The sequence below is a fragment of the Callospermophilus lateralis genome, chromosome 5, assembly GCF_048772815.1.
Source record: "Callospermophilus lateralis isolate mCalLat2 chromosome 5, mCalLat2.hap1, whole genome shotgun sequence".
In the NCBI taxonomy this organism is placed as follows: Eukaryota; Metazoa; Chordata; class Mammalia; order Rodentia; family Sciuridae; genus Callospermophilus; species Callospermophilus lateralis.
The window spans coordinates 75249334-75275043 of NC_135309.1; the positions used below are offsets into that span (position 1 = coordinate 75249334).

The 25710-nt window shown below is 34.6% G+C and overlaps 1 protein-coding gene across 8 annotated transcripts in view; it reads right to left on the reverse strand.

Annotated features, from left to right (window-relative positions):
• Positions 1 to 25710, reverse strand: part of Apc (APC regulator of Wnt signaling pathway) — a 121568-nt gene that overhangs the window by 61529 nt on the left and 34329 nt on the right. For 7 of the 8 annotated variants that reach the window (XM_076856922.2, XM_076856919.2, XM_076856918.2 and 4 more), the window contains exon 2: positions 4577 to 4729. In XM_076856922.2, the coding sequence (XP_076713037.2) occupies positions 4577 to 4711 (135 nt within the window). In that variant the 5' untranslated portion in view covers positions 4712 to 4729. Of the gene's footprint in view, positions 1 to 4576; positions 4730 to 24348; positions 24388 to 25710 lie in introns of those variants that run through there. The other variant, XM_076856916.2, reaches the window with a different exon arrangement.

A 25710-nucleotide genomic window follows, 5' to 3' on the forward strand; every position in this document is an offset into this window, starting at 1 on the left:
CAAAGCCAGCTTCAGCAATTCAGCAAGGTCCTAACCAACTCTGTGAGACCTTGTCTCTAAATCTATTAAAAAAAAAAAAAGTCTTGGGATGTACTCAGTGGAAAAGTGCCCCAAGTTCAATCCCTGGTACAAAACAAACAAAAAACCAACCCACAACAGTTTTCCATTTTTAGCCATTTTGTCCATTTTTCTTTCTTTCTCCTCCCCTGACAAAGACACAATACTTATGTTAAAAATCCTTGACTATTAACGTGAACATATGGTTCATCTCTGGGTTTGCTTCTATTATTTCAGATGTTTGGTCTTTAATCTCCTATACCACAAAGTCCAAAATCTGTCAAATGTCTTGCGGAGACCCGTTGTGTAAAGTAATGTCTTTCCTTTCAGCAAGACTTTGCCTCCTAGCATTCCTCCTTCCTAGTCTATCCCCAGCCTCCTTCATTACAAGTAGACTCAGCCAACGTCCCTCAGTAAGAATCAACCATGTGTTTGCAGCTCCGCTGAGTGCCAACACTGCATATCTTGCCGTCATGTTTACCAAAATCTCCAACAGTTTTTATATTTTACCCCTAGCCGAGTCTTTCTGCTTGTGCCAATGATAAACATCCCTCTGTACCCAGAATCAACATCTCTACAGAAGACAATCACCAATAATCTCAGCTCATCTTGATCGGGCTCAAGCATGGTTTTTATATTTCATCCAGAGTTTTCTAGTAAGATTGTCTGAGGTTGCATACTGCATACAATCTTGAAGAGGTACTCAATTTCCAAGAATTTTTAGAAGAAAACATAGGGTATGGTTGGGCAGTGCAAACACTATGTAACATTAACAAATTAAATAAAAAGTAAATATATAGATTAAAAAAAGAAGAAATGTGGCAACTATATAGCAATTCAAAACAAATGTTTGAAAAAGATTTGAGAAATGGTAGCTTTTAAAATGCTGTGTATGTGAAGAGACCCACAAAAATAAAAATAGAGTAACATCATACACTACCGGGGTAACTAAGTTGATATAACATTTTTGGGTATCAAAGTGGTCAATCCATCGTGAAGAAATTAGAAACGAATAAAATAAACGTCCTTTGAAAAAAAAATAAAAATACATGTAATTTTGAAGAAGGATATAGTTATTTGAATTTATAAATTCTGAAAAATAGTTTAAAAATTAGTTAATAAGATTATATACTCATTTTAAAAATATTTTACGCTTTTAGAAATGTTGCAGAATTAATCATTTCAAACAAAATATGCTGTGGTCTGATTAGTAATACCATTTATCAGTGAGCAACTATATCATTTCAGGGAAGATGCTACTTGATCCATTTCTGTTTCCCAGTATATCATAGCTATAGATTTTTTTCTGTAAGTACACTTCATATTTTTTGATCTCTGAAAAGATACTTCATATGTATACTGTTTTACACTTTATACAGCAATTTACAAATATATTGTTTTGTGAAAACACAACAAAGATGCAAATACTTCATTAATAATTTGTTTACAATTAGACAATTCTAATATTGTGCCATCTCTCAGTTTAAATGCTTCACATCTCTACATGACCATAATTACCCTGTTGTTATGCTTAAAATTTTTAAAATCAATCAAATTGAGTTCTAGTCCTGAAGTATACAGGATGCAGAGATTCATGTCTGTAGCCCCAGCTTTTTTGGAAGCTGAGGCAGAAGAATCACTTGAGCCCAGTCTGGGCATCATAACAAGATCTCAACTCAAAAGAAGAATATAGACCAGGAGTGGTAGTGAATGCCTGTAATCCCAGAGGCTCAGGAGGCTGAGGCAGGAGGATCACGAGTTCAAAGCCAGTCTGAGCAACAGTGAGTGCTTAGCCACTCAGTGACACTCTGTACTCTAAATAAAATACAAAATAGGGCTGGGGATGTGGCTCAGCGGTTGAGTGCCCTGAGCTCAATCCCTGGTAACCCTCACCCCCCAAAAGAAGAATATAGCAAATAATTTTTCTTAAAAAAATGTAATTAAAAATTTGCATGTATCTGATTCCAGGTCATTGAAATCCCATGCAATTTGTGTTGATTTATTATATTTCTATTACAGAGAATTTTAAGCACATTCATAAGTATATAAAATATTATAACAAACCCCTATGTAACTTCACAACTCATTCCAATAATCACTGATTCATGGTCAATCTTGTTTCATCTATTCCCACACCAAACCTTTTCCATTTCTACCTCTCCACCCCAGATTTATTTTGAAAACGAATCTTAGACATCATACTTGAAATATTTGTAAATATTTCAATGTATATTTAAATGGGGACCTTTCCTAGCACAGTCATGATGCCAACATTATGCCTAAAAAACAACCACTTGTTAATATCTTCAAATATATAGTCAGTTCTCTCATTTCCCCAAATATTCCCCTGGATGACACACACACACTCAATGAAAACATTTATAGTTTGTATAAATGTTTTGTAATCAGCAGCAAGGCAATAACCTCTTTTGCCACCAGATGGTACTACTGCATAAATTTTAGACTCAGGTCATCTGCTTGGAAGAGACATACTCTGTCTTGGTTTGTAGTAAAAAAGCTAATAATGATCAGAAAACATGATTCAATGTTATATAATGTATTACAAAGTATAATAAGCATTTTTTTTTTGTAGAGGAGGGGAATAACCATTGTGTTTCACTAAATTTAACCCAACTACAAAAGTATCTTTTTACAAATTGGGATGTGGCTCAGTGGTAAAATACTTGCCTAGCACAGGCAAAGCCCTGTGCGTATCAATACCTCTAAGACAAATAAATAGGTCATATTTATTGCATAAATAATTTCACTGTAAAAGTGGCAATTGTTGATACCAGATGTCTAATCCTAATGAAACATATGGATAGATTTGCAAGAATGTCTGCAGAGGCTTGAATCAACTCATGGCTGCATTCAGACATTGTTTCAAGTGCTCGATAGCTACACCACAGGGATAACTGGTCAACATGATATTTCACCATAGAAATTTAAGAGTGTGTCTTGTATTGCCACTCTCTGAGACTTTCCATTTTAGCATGGAGATAGATCTAAGGGTAGGTTAAAATGTTTCCCTCCATTCCCCCTTCCCCACTTTCTTTTTGGCAGTTTTGGATATTTAATCTAGGGCCAAAAATAAATTCTGTTTGCTGAAGTAGTTAAAAACTTTAAAAAACAGATTATTTACCATCCATCTAGGTTGGCTTGGAGTTCTCTGCAAAATATACCACACTGAGGTAGATGAAATTCTGTATCTTTAAAACTCTGCACTGTGTCCATCAGGATTAAGATACCAAATAGCTCTTTTATCCTATTAGGTAACTGACTCAGGTGTTTTTAAAGTGACTGATACATAATTTGTGGTAAGGAAAAAAAAATGTTTGTTTATAGTCTATCCATTTCCAAAAGGATAGAAGCAAAGTAGATATTTTAGAGATCTGTCATTGTTGGGAAGTTTTACTATATAAATAGGCAATTAGAATAGAAGAAAATCAATAGAAAGATAGGTATACAGGAAGAACAGTATGCAAAAGCAACAGGTTGAACTGTTATGATATTGAATACAAAAGGTAAAAGAAGAGCAAGAATAGTTACTTCAGTGATACACAAAAGCCTACAGAACAAAGGAGACTTTGAAGTATGTAGAAAAAGTACTGGATAGACTAAGAAATGAGTAAGAAATAAAAGTAGTGAGCAGACAGGAAGAATAGTCAGGAATTCAGATGTTAAAATAGCCAAGCAGCAGAAACAACACAAAGAAGGAAAAATTAAAAAAAAAATTAAAGAAAAAAGAATTTAATTTTTTTAAAGAAAAGGTTGTTAATAATCTCCAATTCTATAAAGTTATTAAATTCAGCAAGAAGAGATTCTACCTGAGTAACTGGAAATTAAAATGTTTTAACCTTGATTATTTTAAAATTAAAATGTTTTCCTCATTACAGTCTGCATACTTTATATAACATTTTCTGGAGGTTCTCAGTTTTTCAATGCTTGAAGGTGCCATGGAAATCACCTATGCTCGTATGATGCCTGTATTTTCCAAATAAGACAATTTAAGTCCTTAAGGATAACCAGAGGTTATATAGCTCAGTTTGTGGCAAAGTCAGAAATAGGAACAGGTACTGACTTTCAGTTAATGGCTCTTTCCACTAGGGCATCCTGATCATCTATCACTGCAGCACTTAAGAGCTGACAAGATCTGAGGAAGTAGAGAAGGAAGAGTATTTTTCATATTTGAGATAAATTCTAAAATCATGAGGCTAGTTTTTATGAACTACACAGAAAACCTTGCTTCACTGTAATGATGATAAAGTTGGTCTCTTATTTTTAAGTTTAAAAATAACTAAGAACTAACTAGTCTCTTTTAGCTACATTATATGATTCATTCCAAGAATTCAGTATATCTTATTTAAAAGTATAAGTGTCAGATTTTACAGGAGTTTACATATTATTGCTTACCTTAAAATACATTTTTGGGGTAAGTATCTTACCTATCATCAAGTCTACAAGAGAGAATATTGAATAAAAAGGGATAAACTAAAATTAAAAGTCACAGTCTTGATACCTTCATATTAGATGCCTCAGTTTCCAGTTTTGTAAGATGATTGGAATTATCTTCTAGCTCTTGTCGAAGATTTGAGTTCTCCATCTTCAGTGCCTCAACTTGCTTTAACAACTGATCATATGAAGCTGCAGCCATCCTTGGCTACCCTTGGACCTATAAGGTTAAAAAGGATTTTGAAATTCACTACTAAAAATATAGTGGCTGCGTGTTTTTAAAGAAAGGGATAAAAGAAATAAAACTCTCAAGACATGTAAAAGAAGAATTGTTAATGTTCTGGTTTGATCTCAAAACAATGTAGTTCAAGCAGTAGCATCTTTCTAGGAGGATGAAACACTGGGTCTTAACTGAAGACAAATGGGATTAAAATAGAAGAAAGAACTTTTAATAATGTTTGTAATCACTGATAAGAGATTTATTTATATTAGTAATGCTAATTTTTGGATTTTGTTTGTAACAGATTTTTAGAGCCAGAATGAATTAAGGAGATCATATACTCCATTCTATCACTTTCATTCAAAAAAAAGGCTAGTCATAAACATCACCCTTGGTGAAGTAGTTCTGAGGTTCTCTTAAGATCTCATTAAACACAGTCATTTATAAAATGGTTATAAAAGAAAGCATTAAATTGAGACTTTAAATCTTTTTGATAGGAAGATGATACATAAGAATTTGTAATATAAATTTATATTAAATTTACTCAAAAGAATGAAGGTAATAGGCTATCCTACGGCATATGTGGTCTTGGGGCCCACTGTACTCAAACTGAGGCTGAAAGACAAAGAAAATGGATGATCTTAGTAATAGACTGCCCAAGAGAAGTGAAGCACAGTATGACTGTTAGTATATGACTGTGAAAGAAGAGGGAGACTAGGAAGACAGAAAAGATAGCCAGGTAATAGAGATCCTTGATGTGAAGAATTATAGAATGCTAGGAATTATGTTAAGATTAACCAAGTAAGATTTAGGACACCAGTTCCTCTTTTGAAAAGGTTTAATGTCACCCAGCTTGGTGGCATGTGCCTATAATCCCACTACTGAGGAGGCTAAGGCAGGAGGATTCCAAGATTGAGGATAGCCTGGGCATTTAGTGAGACACTGTCTTAAAAAGGGGAGGGGACTGAGGCTGTAGCCCCTAGATTTAATTCACAGTACCACCTGCTCCTCAAGAATTTAATGTCAAACTCATTTTGGAATAAATTCCTGCTGTCTTAATTATCTGATAGTTAAAAGATCTTTACAAGGTTTAAAGATCTTGACATAAAAAAATGATTCTGAAAAAGAAAATTCATTATTTAGGAATAAGGCAGACAGGTTATGGCATTGGTTAGTCACAACAATACTGGCGTTCTATAACAAGTCAAAACACTTGGATCTAGAGAGTTCTACAATGGTCAGAGTCACTGATAACCCTCGTAACAACCTGATGGCACCTGAGGAGAAAGGGGACTCCTGGTGGGTAGGAATCATCTGCAAAAGTCTTTATGGTTTTCAAAAAATGAGCACTAGACTTGTATCTGAAGACTTGGGTCTCAATTTCAGGCAAGGTCAATGAAAAGCCTTTGACCTTTTATTTAAATTCATTTTGATTTGTAAATAGATATTTACCACCTGCTTTAATGTAATTTATAGGGACATTGTTAGGATTAAGTAATAAATAGCAGGGTGAAAAATAAAAGTGCTAAGTTAATATATAAGTTATAAAAAAATACACTTAATTTTCTTACAAGACCTAATGTTGATCTACATTTAAAAACAAACAAAAAACTCCCTTGCCCTATTGAGAAACAAGAGATAAAAAAGTAATTCAGCTTCTTAAAGACAGAGAAGACATCTCAAAAATGGAGAAGAAATTCATAAGTGCATTCATTTTTCTGTTTAACATTATACTATTAATAAGTAGGTCTGGAAATATACAGCACATTAAAAACTGTGGCAGAGGTAAAGATCTGACAACTTTAACAATGTAAACATTAACATTCTTTATTTCAAACAACATTACAGACAATTTTACATTAAAATAATAAGGGAAAAAACAAGTACACACAGGTAGGTTGAGGCAGGTCATAACTTTACACAATCACAATAAGAGCAAATAGGCAAGATAAGCAGAAATTACTAAAAGTGCTCTTTATTAGAGAAAAAAAATTCAGCTCTTCAAAAGGACAATTAAAATTTTGATCATCTCCAGAATCCCAGTCATTAAAGTTCTTTCTGTTCCAGAAAGCAGGATGCTTCATCTAATTTTACAGAAAACACAGATACTTCATGGGGGAATATCCTATGTTATCAGTCCCTTCAAGAATGTAGCAGCTATCTCACCCTAACCCCAAACTGCTTTATACAAAATTTGTGAAATTATAAATTTACTTTGGAATGCTTTTTATGCAGTTGTAAGAATTTGTGCCAAATATATCTTAGCTACAATTCATTTGGCAACATTTTTTTTTTTTTTAAATTTAGGCGATGAGGGTAGTGACTCAGTGGTGGAGTACTTGACCTAGCATGAGGGAGGCTGTGGGTTTGAGGTACTAGGGAGTACCTCAAAAAACAAACAAACAAACAAAACAAAACAAAAAATTTGTGCCAACACATCATAGCGGCCATCTTTAACTTTATTGAGAGCATGCAAACATCTCAATTTATTTCTCTGCAGTTAAGTTGTCCACTAATGAGATCCCTCATCCTGTAAGTGTGGGTGGGGGAAAAGAAAGGAAAAAGACTGTAATCTAGACTTTGATCCAAATGTCTATGTACATCCTAAGAAAGCAAGAAGCATGGTGTGGTGGTAAATACCTGGAATCCCAGCAACTCAGGAGGCTGAGGCAGGAGGATCACAAGTTCAAGGCTAGTATCCACAATTTAGCAAGATCTTGTCTCAAATAAATAAAAAGGGCTGGGGATATAGTTCAATAGTGGTATGGTATTCCTGCATTCAATCTCCCAGTACCACAATAAATAAATAAATAGCTGGGTGCAATGGTGCACACCTATAATCCCAGTGGTTTGGAGGCCGAGGCAGGAAGACAGCAAGTTCAAAGCCAGCATCAGCAGTGAGGTCCAAAGCAGCTCATCAAGACCCTGTCTCGGTGCTGGGGTTGTGGCTCGGTAGTAGAGCACTCACCTAGCATGTAACAGGCACTGGCCACCTCAGCACCACATAAAAATAAATAAATAAAATAAAGATATAAAAAAAAAATAAAGATATATATATATATGACCCTGCTTCTAAATAAAATATAAAAATGGGCTAGGGATGTGGCTCAGTGGGTAAGCACCCCTGGGTTCAATCCCCAGTACCAAAAAATAAAAATAAATTGAAAATATTTGTGGTACTAAATTAAAAGCAAGTAAGCAGGTTGGGGTTGTGGCTCAGAGGGAGAGCACTTGCCTAGCATGCATGAGGCACTGGGTTCAATCCCCAACACCACATAAAAAAAAAAAATAAACAACAAAAAAAAGCAAGCAAGCAAGGAGGGAGAAAAGTGTCAGGCAAAAGATACCCAATGAAATGTGGAGGACTCAACTACTAATTAATTTAAGAAGTCTGGGAAAATTTTTTTAATATATTTAAAATGGAACTGCTTTATTATTTTATTTTAGTAAAAAACAAAAACAAAGATATACTTGTCAGCACTTAGGTTGTAATGAAACAAGAATACAACACAACACAAAGATAGGAAACCAGAAGTAATAAAAGCCCCTTTAACTTAACTCTAAGCAAAATAAAATTGAAAACCTGAATAAAATAGATAATTTACTAGAAAAATATAGTTTGTCAAAACTGACCCCAGAAGCGATGGAAAATCTAATAAGATTTCAAGGATAAAGCTGTTAGTATTGTGAAATCAATATCATTTGACATATTAATAGTTGTGCACAGAAAAGTATTATATGATTACACCAAAGATGATAAAAAGACATTTTACAAATTTAATACTCCATTCTTAAAACTAGCAAAAATAGGGAAATATGAAAAAAAGAACAGAATAAACCTACCATACACTAAAATACTGCACAAACCCTTTATAATTAAAGTAGTATATATAGATTTATTGTACAAATGGGTTAATTTCTCAGTTTTGAAAATTACAGTAAGAATATGTAAGATGTTAATATCAGAAAAAGCTAAGTGAAGGGCATATAGGAACAAACTCTGTGCTATTTTTCTACCTCTTCTGTAAGTCCAAAGTTATTTAATAGTAAAGGGTTTTTTTTTTTTTTTTGTATGTTTCTTTGCCATGCTAGGGATTGAACCTGGGGCCTTGCACATGCTAGGCAAGTAAGTACTCTACCACTGAGCCACACGCCCAGCCCTAAAAATAAAGTTTTAAAGAAGTAAAATGCAAAATGAATAGATTAACCACTAGAACACCTATTTAAAAATCTAGAAGTAAATATGCAAATTTGGTACATGATAAAGGTGATGTCTCAAATACTTGTGAAAAGATCCTGATTTTTAAAATAATAGATACCGAAAAATAGGAGTCATGAGGAAAAAGCAAAAATGCATATATTCCTCATACTGCCCACTAGGATAAGTTGCAAATAGAACAGTTTTTTGTTTGTTTCTTTGATGCTAGTGATATGTTTTAGTCAGCTTTTTTGTTGCTGTGACCAAAAGACTTGACAAGAACAACTGGAGGAGAAAAAGTTCATTTGGAGGCTCACAACTTCAGAGGTCTTAGTCCACAGATAGCCAACTCTATTCCTTGGGGCCTTGAGATGAGGCAGAACATCATGGCAGAAGTGAATGGTGAAAGAAAGCAGCTAAGATCATGATAATAAGAAAGCAGAGAAAGCTCTGCTCAACAAGGACAAAATATAAACCCCAACAACATGCATCCAATCACCCACCTCCTCCAGCGACACTCTATCTGCTTATGGTTACTTTATAATTAATCCCTACCAACAGATTAGATCAAGGCTCTCATAACCCAATCATTTTACCTCTAAACCCCTTTGAAAGGACACTCACAGAGTCCACGCAAAGTCCAAAGACCATGCCACATACAGGAATCTCACACAAGAGATTTATTGTCAATAGGACGAGATAAACCAACACAAGGCTGTCCCTCCAAGAGCAGCAGCGGGTTGGCACTCACAGAGCAGCTTTATAGCCTGCAAGAGAAATTTCGTAAGCTGCTTAGGAACTGCATCATAAGCTGGGGTGGGGTAGATGGTTTAGCATGCAAATGTTCTTATGGGAAGTTAAGCAGCATTGCCTCAGAATCCAAACTTTGGAGCTGCTAGATAAAATGGCTCCCGACCTAAAATGGCAAATTTGATGCCAATATTGATCTGATGTCAAATACCTTTGGCATTGATGCACACATGGGCTTCTGCGGGGGGGGGGGGGGGGCACCTCATATCTAAAACTTAGTAGGACCAAATTTACATACTACCACTGAGCTACAGCCTTAGCCCCAGGAACCGATTTAAATATTTTAAAAATAATATTTATTTTATTTATTTATTTTTATCTGGTGCTGAGGATTGAACCCAGTGCCTCACCCATGTCAGGCAAATGCTCCACCACTGAGCACCAGCCCCCAGATTTAAATATTCTGAAACATTTCACTATACTTAAATTATGAAAATAGTATTTTTTTTAAACTAAAGACATTTAAATGGCATATACTCTTTTCCAAGGACACAGTTATGGTGGTGAGGGACATTATTTTAATTAATTTGTTAACTGGATGTAAAATCCTTAGAGACTTCTTAGAGACTCACTCTGAAGTGAGGATATCTGTTACCAGATTAGAAGTAGTAGACTTGGCTTTTAGGGTACTTCATATGAGAAAGTTTATATTTTGTATAAAAGCACAACTACTTTTAAATAGGATATCGATCCATACAGTAGAGTATACATTGGCATTAAAAGTATGAGGTGAGGGCTGGAGATGTAGCTCAGTGATAGAATACTTGTGTAGCATGCACAAGGGCCCTGGGTTTGCTCCCCAACATGGCCAAAAAAGAAAAGGGCATGGGGTGCAACCACTAATGTCTTACATGGCATCTATCTTGCTCTAATAAAAAGGAAAGAACTGCACAAGAAAAAAACAAAACAAAACAAAAAAAACCACTGAAAGAATACACTAAAATTCAGTGCTGCCCCTAGAAGGAATATCTAAGATACTGTGAGAAGAAGCCTTCCTTTTCATTGTGTATACCCTTTTATAGAGTATGAAGAGCAAAAAAGGTGGTTCTTTAAAGACTAAATATGATTAGAAAGAGAAAGGGGCTCCCATACAGAAAACAAATAAAATTCTAAGGAGGAGAAACTGATTCAAGAAGAAACAGAAAATCTTAATAGTTTAGTGATTAAACATTTTCTCCCTTCTTTCTCCCAACCTCAAAAATATGAGATCCCGAGGCTTCTAGACACTTTCACCAAACTTTTAAGAAACAAGTCATTCCGATCCCAAACTCTTTCAGGAATAGAAGAATAGCAACTATTCTTCAATGCATTTCATAAGCCAATATAACCATAATATAAAAGTCAAAGATTATGTGAAAAAAATTATAAAAATTTATGAACACCGATTCAAAACAATATTTTGGTTCTAGATAAAATTATCAGAAAAGCTAACAGTGCATAGTAAAGAATCTACAACAGAATCAAGTTGAGTTTATTTCAAGAATAGAATTATAGGATAACATTGGTATCATTATCTGCAATAAAATATTAAAGAAAAACCAGGTGTGGTGGTATTATAGGTCTATAATCCCAGTGACCCAGGAGGCTGAGGCAGGAGGAACACAAACAAATTCAAGGTCAGTTTAGGCAATTTAGGGAGATACTGTCTAGAAAATAAAGCTGGGTGTGGTGGCATACACCTGCAATACCAGCAACTCAGTAGGCTAAGAATAGAGGATTACAAGGGCAGCCTGGGCAATTTAGTGAGACCCTGTCTCAAAAGATAAATGGGGCTGAGGATGCAGTTCAGTGATAAGAGTAACCTTGGGCTCAGTCCCCAGTTACCACCCGTCCCTAAGAGAGACAGGAAAAAAAATTAAAACAGCTTGGGATTTAGTTAAATGGTAGAGTGCTTGTCTAGCATGTGTGAGGCAGTGGGTTCAATATGCAGAACTGCTAAATACATTAATTAATTTTTCAAAACCTACATAATCATCACACCAGACAAGAAAAAAAAAAACCCAGAATCTATTCATTATAAAATACTCTTTATAAACTAGAAACAGGAGGGGAAGCTGCCAAACCTGCAATAAATACCTTTCTTAATACCGAAATTAAGTTAGAGGTATTCTCGTTAAAAATCAGGAAAAAAGTGTCTATTACCAGTTTTGTTCATCATAATCCTTGAAGTCCCATAAAGCACAATAAATTTTGAAAAAGAAAAACTAAATGTTAGAAAAGGAAAAAAGGGAACAAATTTTGAAAAATATGAAAATCTAACAACTTTGTTAGATTAAAAATCAATATTAATAGATTTTTTAAAAATTCTAAGCAGAATACACCACATTCACTTTAATTCTTTTCACTTGACACAATGCAAGTTTTTATCCTCTATTCTCTTTCTACTAAGACCCCATATTTTACTAGCCTCCTGTCTGCTACATTCTTCTTTTCCTTCTCCTTACATTCTGTAAATGACTACATATATTGATTGGACCCACTGAAGACCATACCAAATATAGGCAGGCTCCAAGACAGCCATCACAATTATCAGGAGCAGGGGTTGGCAAACATTTTTTGTAAGTGTGGAGAATAAACATTATAAGGTTTTGTGGGCCATCTGGCTGTGTCACAATGACTTGACTTTGTAGCTAACACACAAAAGCAGCCCAGAAGATACATAAATGGACGGGCATGTCTGTGTACCAATAAATCTTAAAAATAGGTAGCAGTTTGCCAAACCCTGGCCTAGTGTATAAATTCCCAATTCTGGTCTTTAAACATCCAAAGGCAACCCAAATAATTTCAAAGGTTATTGAGAAATTCCTAAAATTAGTGTTTTACTTTTAAATAATAAGAGGTAGTCTACTATGTTGGAAAGAGAACCAGAGTCTTAAAGTCTTAAGGTCCTTTTTTCAATAATCATTTTTTTTCTATTTCCTCATTTTCTAGAAGTCTGCTAAAATTTCAGTTTGTCTGCTTTTTATTCTTTTGGCACCGTAAGCTCACACTTCAAATTTTCTTTCTTTCTTTCTTTTTTTTTTTTACCATTACTTTAATAAGGTGTTAGGAGAAAGAGGTAGGAAATGTGATTCATTGATTTACTAGCTTGAAGAAGGTTTTTTTTTTTTTAGAGAGAGAGAAAAATTTTTTAAATCTTTTATTTATTTTTTTTTTTTATTTTTTTTAAATTTATTTTTTTTTTTATTTATCGGCGGACGCAACATCTTTGTACGTGGTGCTGAGAATCGAACCTGGGCCGCACGCATGCCAGGCGAGCGCGCTACCGCTTGAGCCACATCCCCAGCCCCCTTTTATTTATTTTTTGAAGTCACTGATTATGCATTGTCAGACTCAGTTTAATACAAAATCTTAAAGTTTTCACTGGATATTCCCTAGACTCATATTGACTTTCTAGACTAGTAAAGGCAGATAGCTAATCATAAATCCACTAATAAATACTTTGTTAACACTGGAGTTCATTATTTTGTTCACAATTATATCATGAGAAACAGTCATATGTTTTTCTGAAATCATAATATTCAACATTCATTTATTTGTTTAACAAGAATGTACTTAACTCTTACTATGAATTAGGTACCAAGAGGACTATGACAGTCTATGTCTGTTTTGAACAGTCTAGAAGAGAAGGCACATAAATGAATAATTTTGACAGTTCAATTAGTGGAATAAAAAAGTTTTATAAGGTGTCTGGGATAGTTTCATGGCAAAGAACATATTTGAACTGAGACTTGAAAAATAAGTAGGAGTTTGATAGGCACTCAGAGGAATAAAGAACTTACAAGCAAAAAAAGCATCAAGCAAAACGATAGTTGATGCTGGAATTAGGAAACTAAGTAATTTCATATGGCATAGGCTGGGGAAGACTGGAGGGAGACACATTTGAAGAGATCGTATAAACCAAATGATATCTTAGGATAGCCGAACAGCATTTCCATTATAGTTCTTTCTGTGTTACAGTCATGATAACTTCTTTTCCAATCTGGCCTCCTCTCAAGAATCATTTTAAAGGAGAGATTTTTTTTTTTTACTATTTATTTTTTAGTTTTTGGTGGACACAACATCTTTATTTTATTTTTATGTGGTGCTGGGGATCGAACCCAGTGCCCTGCGCATGCCAGGCGAGTGTGCTTCCACTTGAGTCACATCCCCAGCCCCTTGAAGAAGGTTTTATATTAAAACCTTTAACTCACTGAATTTTTATTTTTATGTATGACATGAGTATAGTGGTCTAATTGTACTATCTTCCATATGGACAACCAACGATGTTTGTCTTATTAAAACATTTCTTTTCCACTAAACAGAAATGTATTATCTATCAAATGCTTAATTCTCCTATATATTTAGAACTGTAACTACAATTCATTTATATTAATTTGAGAGAGATTCCCATTTCTATAAAATTCTTATCCTGTATCAGGAATGAATAATTCAGGTTCTTCAATAAGATTTTCTAGTCCCTCTCCTGCCGTGGCAAGAAAAAGTTCTATGCCTTTAAGATCAAATTTATCCCTGGACGTTTGGGTTTTATTTTTTTGTTTGAATCTCTACAAATAAACACCACCATACAAGATTGAATCCTGGTAGTACAGAAAAAAACAAAACAAAACAAAACAAACTACTGATTTTAGTTAATACAAATCCCTTACTTGGCCACTTAAAAATATTATATGAACTCTAAGAATCTTATAATCTACAAGTATAGATACTTTGCCTCTACTTTTCCAATATTTATACCTCATTTCTTTTTTTTATTATTAGCTTGAAATTCAATATAATGTTGAAAAAACTATCTATCTTATTCTTTATTTTAATATGAATGATCTAATATCTCACCATTTAATATTCTTTTTTTGTGTGTGTGTGGGGGAGTACAAGGGATTGAACTCAGAGGTATTCAACCACGGAGCCACATCCCCAGCCCTATTTTGTTTTTTATTTAGAGATAGGGTCTCACTGAGTTGCTTAGTGCCTTCCTTGCTTTTGCTGAGGCTGTCTTTGAACTCACAATCCTCCTGCCTCAGCCTTCTCAGCCACTGGGATTACAGGCATGGGCCACCGAGCCTGCCCACCATTTAATATTCTTGCTCTAAGATTTCAGTAAACATTTTTAAAACATATTTAGGCATTTTTCTTTCATCTTTAATAGAGTGGCTTCTGAATATTTTTGCAGCACTTTTTTTTGGGTATAATCAGATAGTTTATTTCTTTTAATTTGTTGATGCATACCATTATAAGTTTTTCCACCCTCTATTCCTGAAATAAACCTTCATGCTCATATTTTAATCTTTAACATAATCTACCAAATTTCAGTATTTCACAGAGAATTTTTATTTAAAAAACCTAGTGTACAATTTTTAATTTTTATAACATTTAAAAATAAAGTTTTAAAATAAGCTTATGCTAAGTTCATAAAATGAGTTGTTAGGTGTCTCATCTTTTTATATGGTCTGGAATATTCTGAATATTTATTTTTTGAAAGCTATTCAAATAAGAAGGTACCTTTTTAGAAGATTCTTTAATGTATTTTAAAATGTCTTCTGTGGCTAAGTATTTTCATGTTTACTTCATCTTGTATCACTCTTATTAATTAATAGTTCACCAGTAAATTATTAATTTCCTCTAGCTTTACAAGTGTGTCTTAGTGTTGTATATACCTTTTCATTTAAAAATTCTTCATTGATGATATCTCTTTTCTTGTTCATGTTCTTTTTATCTTGTGTTCCTTTAAACTTTATAGGGTTTTATCTACTTTGTAGATGTTTGGGGAAAAAAATCAACTTTTGGTGTTATTTATCTTTTCCAGTATATTATTTTCTATTTTACTCATTTCTTTATTAATTATAACCTCTTATTTTCTATTGATTTTGTTCTTTTTTTGTTAAAGTGGATTTAATTCATTTATTCACTTACTTTACTAACATTCATTTATTTTCTTCCTTAATAAATAAATGTTGGGGCTCAAGCGGTAGCGCGCTCACCTGGCATGTGCGGGGGTGCTGGGTTCCATCTTCAGCACCACATAAAAAAAATAAAGATGTTGTGTCCACCGAAAATTAAAAAATAAATATCAAAAAAAGTTCTCTCTTTCTCTTTAAAAAACAAACAAATAAATAAATAAATGTTAAGAATATCAATTTTTCTTTTGCATCTAGTCTTACAGACGTTCCATAGGTTTCAGTGTGTAGTTTTCTCCTCTAATTTTTGGATAACTCATAATTTATCTTTTTTAAAAAAAATGTATATATATTTTAGTTGTAGACACAATACCTTTATTTACTTTTATGTGGTGCTGAGGATTGAACTCAGTGCCTCACAAATGCTAGGCAAGCAATCTACAACTGAGTCACAATCACAACCCATAATTTATCTTTTGATTTCCTCCTTTATCTTGGTGATATTTGAAAAATGAGCCTTTCCCAACTGCTAAGTGTATAAGGCTTTTTAAGTAATCTTTTTATTGTTAGATATACTGATTGATAGATAAGAGATTGTTGTTTACAAAATTGCAACTATTTGGATTTTAAAAAAATTTAAGCTTTGCCTTGTAGTCAAGAACATGACAAATTTTCATAAACATGCAACTGAGCTTTTTAAAAAAGAAAAGGTATACAACCCCCAAACTTCAATATCTGTTTGACTGTAGCATAATATTGTTTAAATACTCTTATATATGCTCTTATTTTTATGTATTTGATTGGACTGGACCCTAAATTCCATGACTGATACCCCCTATAAGAATACAATGGGAATATACAGACACAGAGACACAATGGGAATGCCATGTAACAACTGAAGCAGAGACTGGAAAAATGCAACTGCAAGCTATCAAAAACAAGGAGAAGAAAAATAAAAACAGAAACAACTAGGAAAAGAAGCAAGGAATGGATTTTTTCCTAGAGTTTCCAGAAGGACTTTTACCCTTCAGGATTGTAAGAGAATAAATTTCTCATATTTTAATCCACCAGTTTGTAGTACTTTGTTATAAAAGCCCTGGGAAAATAATAAACAGGTAAAAGATAAGATAATATGTTCCTTGTTATCAAGTAGCTTATGATCAGATGTAAGCTGATGGTATATCAGAAGCACAAGGTATCTTTGCTTTCTGTCCTAGGGCACCTTTGATAACACGCCCAGTGTGGGGTCCCAACACTCATGAATATACAACTTTAAAAAAAGTAAATGTTTAATGGAACAATCACTGAGCAAAGGGGAAAAGGATATAGTATGTAGTTCTTTCCCTTCTGTAGATAATTCTGAGGTATATTCTATATGGTTCTCCAGAAAGTCCTGGCAAATCAAGCCACTGTTGTCCAAAGTAATGATCAACTTAAGAACTAGCTGTCCTTTTCCTGTTTCATTCTTTCAAGACCTATATTTCTATTCCTTGGATCACTTTTTGATGGAAAGTATCCACACTAGGGCCTGTCTCAAGGTCTGGTTGACCAGGGACTCAGTCTAAGACAGAAATTACTTACAATCTGAAGACAGATTTCAGTTCAAAAGCATCAAATTATAGTGCTATAGGAGTCATAACCTTCAACAACAACAACAAAAAGTGAAGGAAGTATTCAGGACGTAAAAGCAATTTTATAAGAGACTTGAGAGATGACACAATTTTAATGAAATAAATGTGAGAGGGTAGTATTCCAGGAAAAGGAATAACATGATCAAAGCTCAGAGACTGGAAAAATGACATATATGTAAGAGAACAGAGGATCATCTAATTTAGTTGAAGTTTACTGTGGCAGGATTAGGGAGGTGAAGGCATAAATGTGAACTGGAACAACACTGCGGCTCAGTGACTAGAAAGTGTAAGTGGTTTGGGGTTTGCATAGAGTACCTAGAGAAATGGTATTGTAACAAGCCTAAAATATACAAAGGGAAACTTAGTAGGGACATGTTGCTTTAACATGTCTCAGTTTTCTGTCAAAAATAGTTAATACATTGACATAAGTGATGATAAAAGCAAGAATCTAAAAAGTTATACTAGAAAATATATTTTAACTCTGTTCACTGACTATTATCTGCTTACCATATTAGTGGTTGTTATATTCTTTAAACAAATCTGGTAAATGAAAACCTGAACTTTCCCTCCTCTCCCCAGTAACACTCACTCACTGAAATATATTTTTTAATATTTATTTTTTAGTTGTAGTTGGATACAATATTTTAAAAAAATTTTTTTTAGATGTTGATGGACCTTTATTTTATTCATTTACTTGCATGTGGTGCTGAGAATCAAACCCAGGGCCTCACACATGTTAGGCAAGCACTCTACCACTGAGCCACAACTCCAGCCCGGATATAATATCTTTAATTAATTAATTTATCTTTTTTATGTGGTGCTGAGGATTGAACCCAGGGCCTTGCCCATGCTAGGCGAGTGCTCTACCTCTGAGCCACAACCCCAACCCCGTGAAATATAATTTTAGAAAATAGCTTTAAGGGCTGGGGTTGTGGTTCAGTGGTAGAGCACTTGCCCAGCCCATGAGAGGCACTGGGTTCAATCCCCAGCACCACATAAAAAAGCTAAATAAGCAAAATAAAGATATTGTGTCCATCTATAATGAAAAATATTTTTTTAAAAAAGCTTGTTTAAAAAGTAATTTTTTTAAATAAAATAAAGAACTATGTACATATACCTGTGGTAGACAGAATAATGGTCCCACAAAGGTGCCCACATCCTAATCTCTCTAACCTATGAATGTATTACCTTACATGGCTAAAGGGGCTTTGCAGATATGATTAAACCTTTAGGCAGATTCCCCTGGATTATGTGGGTGGACCCAATGTTATCACAAGGTTTTTATAAGAAGGAGGCCGAAGGGTCAGTCAGGGAAGAATGTGTAACCAACAAAGGCAGAGGTTCAGATTCAGAAAGAGATTTAGTACACTGCTGGTACTGAAGATGGAGAAACTGACCCTAACCTGGGGAAAACAAGCAGCTTCTAGAAGGTGGGGAGAAGGAAAAAAAAAAAAAAGCACGGAAATGCTTCTTCTTTAGATCCTCTGGAGAAAGCAAAGTGTTACTGATACCTTGATTTTAGTTCAGTGAAAACCATTTTAGACTCCTTAGTTTCAGTACTGTGTGAGATAATAAATTTGTGTTATTTCAAACCACTACATTTGCAGTAATCTCTTACAATAGCAATAGGAAATAATGTCCTAAATACAGTGATCCTTCTCCTAGGGCTAAATTCCAGTGAAATCCATATTATCTTCAAATATATCAACAAATTCTTGTGTGGGCTAGACTTACTGACTACTAATAAAAATAATATGGTAGAAATGATGGTTATGCAGCTTCTGAGAACATGTTGGTCACGAATGGCTTTCTTCTTGCTCTTTCTTGCTGTGTTTATTGGGGGATGCCAGTTGCCATGTCATGAAGACAAGACCCTTGAGAAGCCCAACTGAGGCCTCTTGCTAATAAATAGCCTAAGAGAAACAGACTACATGAGTGAGCCATCTTGGAATTAGATTCTCTAGTTTAGTCAACTCTCAAATGACTGTGGCCTTGGCTGATGTCTTGACCATGTGTCAGACCACCCAAATAAGACATTCCTAAATTCCTGCCTCACAGAAACTCTGAAATAAAAAACGTTTATTATTTAAGACACTATGTTGTTTAAGCCACTAAGTTTCTCTGATATGTAATGATATGTAACTAACATAGTTCATAAAGACTCATTCATAAGGACATATACCATAGCATTGTCTGTGTAATGGAATTTGAAAAGTCTAGTAGAATAGCGGAAGGAGAGGTGGGAGAGAGGACAGGAGGGAAAAGCAGGGGATTACAAACTGAAATAGATTTCCATGCATGTGTAAGTTTGTCGGGATGAATCTAGCTACTATGTATAATCACAAAGTTCTAATAATAATTAAAAAAAAGAATTAGAAAACTTCAATAATAATAATAAAAAAAAGAAATTTGGAAAAAATCTAGAGCTTTCACTAGAGGTAAAAACAAATATTATGGGATTCTCTGTAGCAGAGTTAGCACCACATGCTTGATTGACATAATGTAAAATGAGTAGATATTAAAAATGGTATTGAGTTAAAAACTATTCAAGAGCTGGGATTGTGGTTCAGCGGTTGAGCGCTCGCCTAGCACGGGCGGGACCCAAGTTTGATTCTCAGCACCATATAAAAATAAAGGCATTGTGTTGTGTCCATCTACCAAAAAACAAACAAAACAAAAAAAAAAAAAGAAAGAAAGAAGGAAAGAAAAAAGATTATCTCTCTCTCTTTAAAAAAAAATTCAAAAATTATATAAATTATATAAATTAAAAACATTAATCGGCATATGTACAAGAGAATTGAAAGCAGGGACTCAAACAATAATTTGTACACCCGTGTTCATAGCAGCATCATTCTTAATAGACAAAAGATGAAAGCAACCCAAGTGTACACTGACAAATCAATGAACAAAATGTGGTATACATATATAAAAAATATTATCTGATTTTACAAATGAAGGAATTCTGGCCAGGCACAGAAGCACACGCATGTAATACCAGGAACTTGGAAGGCTGAGGTAGGAGGATTCAGAGCGAGTTTAAAGCCAGCCTTAGCAACTTACCAAGACTCTGTTTCAAAATAGAAAGGGTTGGAGAGGTGGTTCAGAAGTTAAGCACCCCTGGGTTCAATCCTCAGTACCAAACAAAAAGAAGGAATTCTAATTCATGCTACAGCATAAATGAACTTTGAAGACATTATGCTAAGTAAAATAAACTAGTCACAAAAGGACAAATATTATGATTCTACTTATATGAAGTTCCTGTACTAGTCAAATTCAGAGACACAAAATGGAATGGTGGTTGGCAGGGTTTGAAAGGAGGGGAAAACTGGGAGTTGGGGTTCTCAGAGTTTCAACTGGAAAAGATGAAAAAGTTCTGGACATCTATGTTGATTATGGCTGTACTACAATGTAAATGTACTTAATGTCACAGAACTGTACACTTAAAAATGGCTAAGATGGCTAAGTGCCATGGTGCATGCCTGAAACCACAGCTACTCAGAAGGCTGAAGCAGAAAGACTGCAAATTTGAGGCAGGGAGAACAACTGAGTAAGACCACTGTCTCAAAAAATAAAAAACAGAAAGAAAAATTAGGATAGTAAATTTTGTGTTGTTTTGTTGGGGGGTATAGCACAGTGCTAGTGTACCTGCTTAGCCTGCCCAAAGCCCTGGAACAAAACAAAACAAACAAGAACACATTTGAATGAGTGCCTATAAGAGGAGTGGGATACCGGGTATGAATAAAGGGGAGAAGGCTGACCTTGTAAATATTGATAGTGCCATGGTCTGATTTTTACAAAGTCAATTTTGGGAACATATCTATTATATAACATTGAAATGTCATCTGTGCCAAAATGAGCATTGGTATTCCTTTCCTCATTAACACTACAGAGATCAAAAATCACATATATTATGATAGTTAGTACTAAAAGATCAAGAAATTCCTTCACCTAACCTTCTGATTGCATATTCAAGATACTTAGTATTTCAAAAATAATTTAATTTTCAAAATTATCTAGGATTCCAAGCAGATTTTACAAAAAGGGAGTGTTTCAATGAGTGATCCTACACTTTCCTTTAAATTAGAAGCTATTTCGGATTATATGAACCTTTAAAGATCCTAGGAATATCTCTAGATAGGGCAAAGGGATGGGAGGGGAAAGGAAGGGGCATGGGGGTAGAAAAGGTGGTGAATGAGATAGACATCATTACCCTAAGTACATGTATGAAGACACGAATGGTGTCTGAATATACTTTGTATACAACCAGAGATATGAAAAATTGTGCTGTATTTGTGTAATATGAATTGTAATGCATTCCGCTGTCATAAATAACAAATTAGAATTAAAAAAGATCCTAGGAATGACAATAAAATTTCACATACTTCTGTTATGAGTTCCTTACAGGTTAGTTCTCATGCCTTGTATCATCATTCTTCAACATCTTTTGTAGGTTTGGTATTTAGTAGGTACACTTAATAAATATGTAGTGAATATATTTACCCAAGTGTTACTCATCTTTTTATAAGCTCTACTCCATCCTATGTGCTTGAACTCTAATTCAAAAAAAAAAAAAAAAAAAAAAAGGTGAGATCAAAATTGAAGAAAACATTTAAACATATAAAACTATAAAAGACTGGTTAAAATGGTGGGCAGGGTGGCGCATGCCTGTGATCCCAGCAGCTCAGGAGGCTGAGGAGCTAAACAACACAGTGAGACCCTGTGTCTGAATAAAAAATACAAAAAAGGAATGGGGATGTTGCTCAGTACTTGAGTGCCCAAGTTCAATCACTGGTATCCCCAACCCTTCCAAAAAAGATTGGTTAAATTATGTGACATAACAGTATAAAATATAAAAATGGTAAAATAAAAATCTATATGATAATTAGTGCAAATAAAAACGATAGTTTTCAGTTCATAAAACATGAATATTTACTTTAAATATTTGTCTAATTGTGTTATTTCTTAATAGCACAACTCTGATATTAACAATGAATAATTTCAAAGACCTACTAAGTATTTTATAAGGTATTCTTATATTGTGGTTAAAACCCCACAATCATGTGGGATTCCTTTTCACTGATGAATGATTTTTCAGTGATATATGCTTTTCAAATCATTTCTGTTATGTATTATTTTGTGCTATATATTAACCTACACTATGAAATAGTTTTATAGAACTTGATAAAAGAGAAGATTTAAGTTCTTTAAGTCCTCATACAATTCATGACCTTGGTTAAAGTCACAACATACTTGATTAAGAGTACTCTAACATTTTAAGTGAAAATAATACTACACTGAGTCAATCAAACAATAAAATGAGAAAATTCATGTAACAATGTTATAAACTTTCAAGGAATACATAAATTGAGATTCAAAGAATTGAATAATATTAGCTATTACATTTCATTTGCAATTTCAATGTGACATTTTAAATTCTAGTCACTTTCCATCAAATTTAAAGATTCCCTTAGTACTATTAAGCCTGATCAAGTACTTTTTAAAGCAAAAAAATGATTTTTAAAGAATAGTTTTAATTTATTGATGAAAAGCATATAATTTTTGAAGTCTAATTTCTTATTATCTTGGAAAAAATTATAAATCAAATTATAAGTTCTGTTAAGACTTTCTATTACATAAAACTATCTAAGAGCCACAGTTACTGATTCTGGAAGGCGTTACAAAGCGCTGCCATTCTTGTTCAGGGAGTGAGGAGGTGTGGCAGGCAGGTTACCTTAAATATGCATAAAGATAAGGCATTTAAAATTATTCAATCTGAAAACATAATTTTAGACATTAAAGTAATGAAAAAAATAAAAAAAACAAAAACACTTTGTATCAAGAGTATATTATGAATATTCACTAAATATATCTTTAAAAAAAAGCCATGGTGCTTTAACTTTAAATATTTGCCTGTAGACTTTATTCAATGATATCTAAAAGTGATCAAAGAGAAATATGAGATCACTTAATAAATACAGATCTTAAATTTAGGCCTATGAAAAAAATATCACAATTTACATTAAAAAGTAACTTGCTCTTGAATGACCTAATTAATGACATAAAAGCTACACTAACAAAAGATCCACTGTTTCATACATAATTTATTAAGATTTCCTGCAGGATTTCTGTTAAATCAAAGAATTTGAGCATCTCTTTTGTGATGTAGGATATAAGCATCTGATAAATGTCAAAACATTAATAACCTAATATTTTTCCTACTTTAACGAACAATATTTTTTTCTCCTATTTAGGCTCCATTTATAAGAAACCACAGTTGGTTTCTAATAAATGGATCCTGCCCCTGGCATTTGCTGCAAGGTTTCTTATTCCTCTGCAGTTGTCCTTTCAGCCTAACAGAGAGAAAAGCAGTGCTGCAGTCATCCACAAAAAGCCTCTACCACTGCATTTTGTAATTAACAAAGACGCTGGTATCTTTTTACCACTCTATTCACAGAGAGTTAACTTAGAAGCTACATAAAAGCAGGCATTTTACTATTGCTCAATATTTCACCAGTCAACCAAAAACATCACTAAACCTCTGCATTACCTGAATCTTCCTCTTCCTCCCATTCCAGATACCCCTTTATCTAGATTCCACATCAGTCAGCTCTGTATTCCCTCTTTTGGCTACCACTGCATGTGTCCTTGTGGCCAAGGAGGAAAAAGCCTTTCAATAGGTTAGAGCTTTTGCTCCTCGCCATGAATATGCTCCATTCTTTGTTGTCCTCTACCCGTTTCCTTAGATACTGTTATTCCACTCCACTCTGTCAACAGGCATTATAAAAACAAAACCCCCTTCTAGCTTCAAAAACAGCTCTCTCACCAGACTCCCCTTAACACTTCTACCCCTCCCCCTTCTTCCTCTTCTGTCAAAAACCCTGGATCAAAAGCACAGGAAATCCATCTCTGGTGCTGCAGTGGGGGGTGGGGGAGAGAAGGGGGCCGACGCCCCTGCCTCCTCTTTTGGCATATGGCAGCGGACCCTGTGCCAAGGAAAGGCCACCGGGTTAAGACCGTCAAAGGGAAAATCGCCTCCTCCCTCCCCCCCACAGGCAGCCTGGCCACCGTGGCTCCAGCACCTACCCCATTTCCGAGCCCGGCAGCACCTCCATTCCGTCTCCAGTGACACCCCAGCGGGCTGCGCCAATACAGCCACATGTCGGTCACGTGTCCCCAGGCCCAGCCAATCGGCGGGTACCGGACTGAGCAGGGGAGCGCCCTGGTCCGCATCCAGTGGATTACACAGCTGCTTCACGCTCGGTTTCTGATCCCGCACTCTGCAGCAGCACACAGGGACCCGCCCCGCAGCACAGGCAGTATGGGCCCTAGCCTGCACTGAGCCTCGTGAGCCTCCAGGGTATGCCCTCACTGCCCCTACCCAGGCAATCCAGGGAAGCTGATGGTGGCTGACGTGCGGAACAGGGTGAGGTGGGAAGGTCCACAGGGCAGAGATTAGCGTGAGATGCTAGAGATGGGTTAGGGGAGTAATAAATTACATCTCATTGGCTATGATTCACATGCTTACAGCAAAGACATTACTAATTCTATTAAATGTATCACCACAAATAATTTTATATTACAAATCAAGGACTTGTTAGGTAAATCACTCCATTACATTTGAATTTAAAACAATTAACAGAAAAGCTATGATGCAGCACAGCACAGTGGTTGAGACCAGGACCTAAGAGTCACAGTGTCCGGGTTTTATCTTTTTGCCCTTGTCATTCTAGCTCTGTAATTTTAGTCCCTTAATCTCAGTGCTTCAATTTTTTTTTTCCTCTACAAAACGAAAATAGAAATATAGAGAAGTTAATAAATACAGAGTAGTATTTGTAGCAGTCCCTGAAACAGGGTAAGTGCTTACCTACTACTGAGGTGCATATGTAATATTTTAATGCAAATTCTACATTCCATTTAAATCTAACCACGTGGAGCTTAAATCACTAACTTTATTAGTGAGAAAGGTAGGTTCAAAAACTGCCAAGAACTTAAAGTTCGATTTAAGTTCTGGTTTGAAGCGGGGAAGGGTGTATGTGTTCCATTATCTATTTAAATTTAACAGGATTCTATACTTCAGGTTTCTAAGTGAAGTATTTTTACTATAGTATTTTTTTAGCTTTTAAAATATATGAAGAGTACACCATTTTATTAACACAGTTATATATATCAAAAGGGGGGCACACTCAAGATGTAATCCCAAAAATTGGGGAAGTGAGGTAGAAAGATTCAAAGTTTGAGGCCAGCCTCCACCAATTTAAAGAGACTCTCTCTGTTACCCACATATACACACTACATATAAACATACATACATATAGACTGAGAGAATATCCTTTAGAAGACAGAATTATGGGCTGATTTTTACATTTCCTTTGTGCTTCTGAATTTCTTCATTCTATTATAATGTCTGATATAAATAAATCAATAAATCAATGAATAAATAAATCA